Raw genomic sequence first — 2,883 nt, 5'->3', positions numbered from 1 at the left:
GCCAGGTGCAGCCCAGCCCCCCTCCCCCCAGGTGCAGCCCAGCCCCCGGTCCTCGGCTTCCCGTCCGCCCCGCTCACTTGTTTTCCAGCACGATCTCTGGGAGCCAGACGAGTTCCGAAGGGACCCGCAGGATCTCCACACCGCCGAAGTCGTCCTTGCTGTAGTTGAGCCGGTAATCCTGCCAGTCCTAAGGAGTGGGGGTGGTGCGCTCCGGCGCCCTGCACCTCCCACCTGGTGACGGCCAGGAGACTGGGAGAAAGGGCCCAAGACCTCCCGCTGTTTCCCAGATTGGACTCACGATTCCAATCCAGACGCTGGTGGTGAGGGTCTCCTCTTTCTCGTTCTGCGGACAAGGGTCAGGATGGTGGAAGTGGGATTCCAGAGCCAGGGGTTCAATGTCAGGCTCGGGGCTGCGGGCGGGGTACCGTACCAGGGAGATGAGGTTGGTCAGGGTGACCTTGAGGGTGACGGTAACAGTCTCTTCAGACTCCTTCACTGGCCGCCGCTCTGGGTCATAGTTGTCGAAGAGATGGTGGTAAAGACGCAGCTCCTCGTTCTTCGCCTCACCTCCACCTGGGGATGGGGTCAAGTGGTGGGCTCACAGCAGAGGAAGGGCTGGGAGGGGGGCTCTCTCTGCTGCCTCCAGGTCTGCACAGGGCTCTGCTGCATGTGTCTCTGAGGCTCTGTGCCCTTCCCTGTCTCCTGAGCCAGGTACCAAGCCTGCTTCTCGGTTTCCCGTCTTTGCCCCGTCCCTGGGCGTCCCTCTCCCTGTGCGTGTGGCCGACCCTTGTCCCTACCGAGGAGCTGCAAGAGGAGCAGGGTGCCCAGCAGGGCCCCTGCCATCGCGCTGTCTGGTCCTCGGGGTTATTCTGAGCCCTGGCAGGCTTTAGGGGGGCAGGCCAGGGTGTGGGAGGGAGGGAGGCGGGTGTTAGTTCCGGGCTGGGTTAGGGGACTGTCACCTAATCCTCTTCCCACCGCTACTGCAGCCAGAGACATTTTGGCTGCTCCCAGAGGCAGCTGCCCCATCCCAGCGTCCTTTGCCCGCTGTTTGGCCGGCGCTGCGGCCACAGACCCGACCTTCTTACGGCCGGAGCAACCGGGTGCAGGTGCAGGTCCTTGAAGAGCACCTGGAACCACAAGCCTGGCAGTGGGGGCAGGGGGTGGCCCTGCTCTGAACATGCGCTGGTGTCCCTTGAGTAAGCCGCCCTGTGCAGGTGACACCCCTTGCCTCCTGTCACTCATGTGGAACACGTTACCACCACCCCCGGCCCAGCCAAGGCCACAGCAATGCGGTTTCCGCCCGCGGAGTCTGGCGAAGTCTCCACAAAGCTGGTAATAAGACAGGCGGCCGCAGGGGATCACTCGGCAGGAACAGACCACCTGGCAACGAGACCCTGCGGCAATAGGGCGGCCTCCCCCCCCACAGCCTAAATCCCAGGTGGGCCCACCCGCGGCCCCTCCCGGGACCTGCCACAGACGCCCGTTTCTCCTGGCCTCTCTGCTGCCACCTTGTGGCCACATCTGGTGATAACGCCTTCCCGCCCCAAGCACACTTGAACTGATTCTTTGCGATTTTATCTTAAAGTGTCCTTGGACCACCCTAGTCGATCATCTGAGGTGCTTGCTTACAATTCCTATTCCTAGGTTCCGTCCCCAAAGAGCCCTGAGTTAGGAGGATGCCAGAGTTGGGGTGCCAGGGATCTGGTTTTTCTCTTTAAGAAGCTGTCCGTGTTTGCGCATGCACTTTTTGTGCCTTGCCCATTGCGTCCTCATGCTAATCCGGGGAGGTGGTTTCCGTTGTCCCGAAAGTACGAAGGGAGACTCTGGTCAGGTCCACGGTCACAAGAGCCGGTGGGCAGTGACGCTGGAGCTCCGGCAGTCAGCTTTACTGATCATGTGCCGCTGCGTTCCTTTCACACTTGACAAAACGCTTTCATGTCCGTCCTTTTGGGGTGTTCTTCCTCTACCTGTGAGGTCCCTCCTCCTCGCGCCCGTGTTACAAGCGAGGACCCCAAAAGCCAGAGGGTCCATGCAGCTTGTCCCATTTCCCAGGCGTCCTTGAAGCCGCCCCTTCCACGGCGAACAGGCTCATCCTTCCGCCCTCTCCCCTCCAGCTCTGCAGAGCGGATGTGCTGGGCCCAGCTCAGCTCCGTGCACGCGGCCGGTGGATGCACTGGCTCTGATCTGTGCAGCGGTCTATTCCGTGGTCCCTGGGCCAAGAGCTCTGACAAATGCAGGGATTTATGGGACGTGAAAGGGCCCTGCAAGGTCCCTGCCCTGGCCCAGCCACTCGGATTCTAGAGCTGGATAAACCGCAGCGGCCAGCAGGAGGGGGTGGCCTTCGGTGACAGCAGCGTGGTCCGAGGGTAGCTGGGGCACCGCGTCATTTGGCTTCCCTGTGTTACAAGAAGCAGCTCCACAGGGCAGGTGTCCTGTGGGCTTCCGCGAGGACTGGGACAGACGGGGCCGTGTCGGAGGCCAAGGCAGCTCCAGGGACCCGCCACTCCCGCCTTTCCCACCTCAGCTCTGCTCTGTGCTCCTCTGGATCCTGACCAGCCTACCTTTTCTCACTGCCTTGTAAGCCCCTCTGCGGTGTGGGCCCAGCTTTCTCATGGTGGCGGCTGCCCTCTTCGTGGGCAAAGTTCGGACTTTGTTCCCACTGCCCCCCCAACCCCCTGCCCGAGGCCCTGAGGCTGCAGGTGCAGGCCAGGAACAGGCAGGGGATTGACCTAAGACTGTCTCAGGGATGGGCACGGAGCTGGTGTGGGCGTGGAGCTGGGCCTGGGCGCGGAGCTGGTGCAGGCATGGAGCTGGGGGCTGGGTGCGGAGCTGGTGTGGGTGCACAGCTGGTGTGGGCGCGGAGCTGGGGGCTGGGCGCGGGGC

General features: G+C 62.8%; 1 protein-coding gene across 3 annotated transcripts in view; it reads right to left on the bottom strand.

Moving 5' to 3' along the window:
* Positions 1-2,883, bottom strand: part of CHRNE (cholinergic receptor nicotinic epsilon subunit) — an 8,768-nt gene that overhangs the window by 3,317 nt on the left and 2,568 nt on the right. For 2 of the 3 annotated variants that reach the window (XM_073881577.1, XM_025864157.1), the window contains exons 1-4: positions 798-878; positions 431-573; positions 299-343; positions 78-187 (exon numbers count right to left, since the gene is read on the bottom strand). In XM_073881577.1, the coding sequence (XP_073737678.1) occupies positions 78-187; positions 299-343; positions 431-573; positions 798-843 (344 nt within the window). In that variant the 5' untranslated portion in view covers positions 844-878. Of the gene's footprint in view, positions 1-77; positions 188-298; positions 574-797; positions 879-2,883 lie in introns of those variants that run through there. The other variant, XM_073881576.1, reaches the window with a different exon arrangement.

Source organism: Callorhinus ursinus, unplaced genomic scaffold, assembly GCF_003265705.2.
Source record: "Callorhinus ursinus isolate GAN/ISIS: 27379988/994484 unplaced genomic scaffold, GSC_fseal_2.0 scaffold43, whole genome shotgun sequence".
NCBI classification, from domain to species: domain Eukaryota; kingdom Metazoa; phylum Chordata; class Mammalia; order Carnivora; family Otariidae; genus Callorhinus; species Callorhinus ursinus.
Note: the sequence above shows the minus strand (reverse complement) of the source record. Positions and strands in the feature narration are given on the sequence as shown.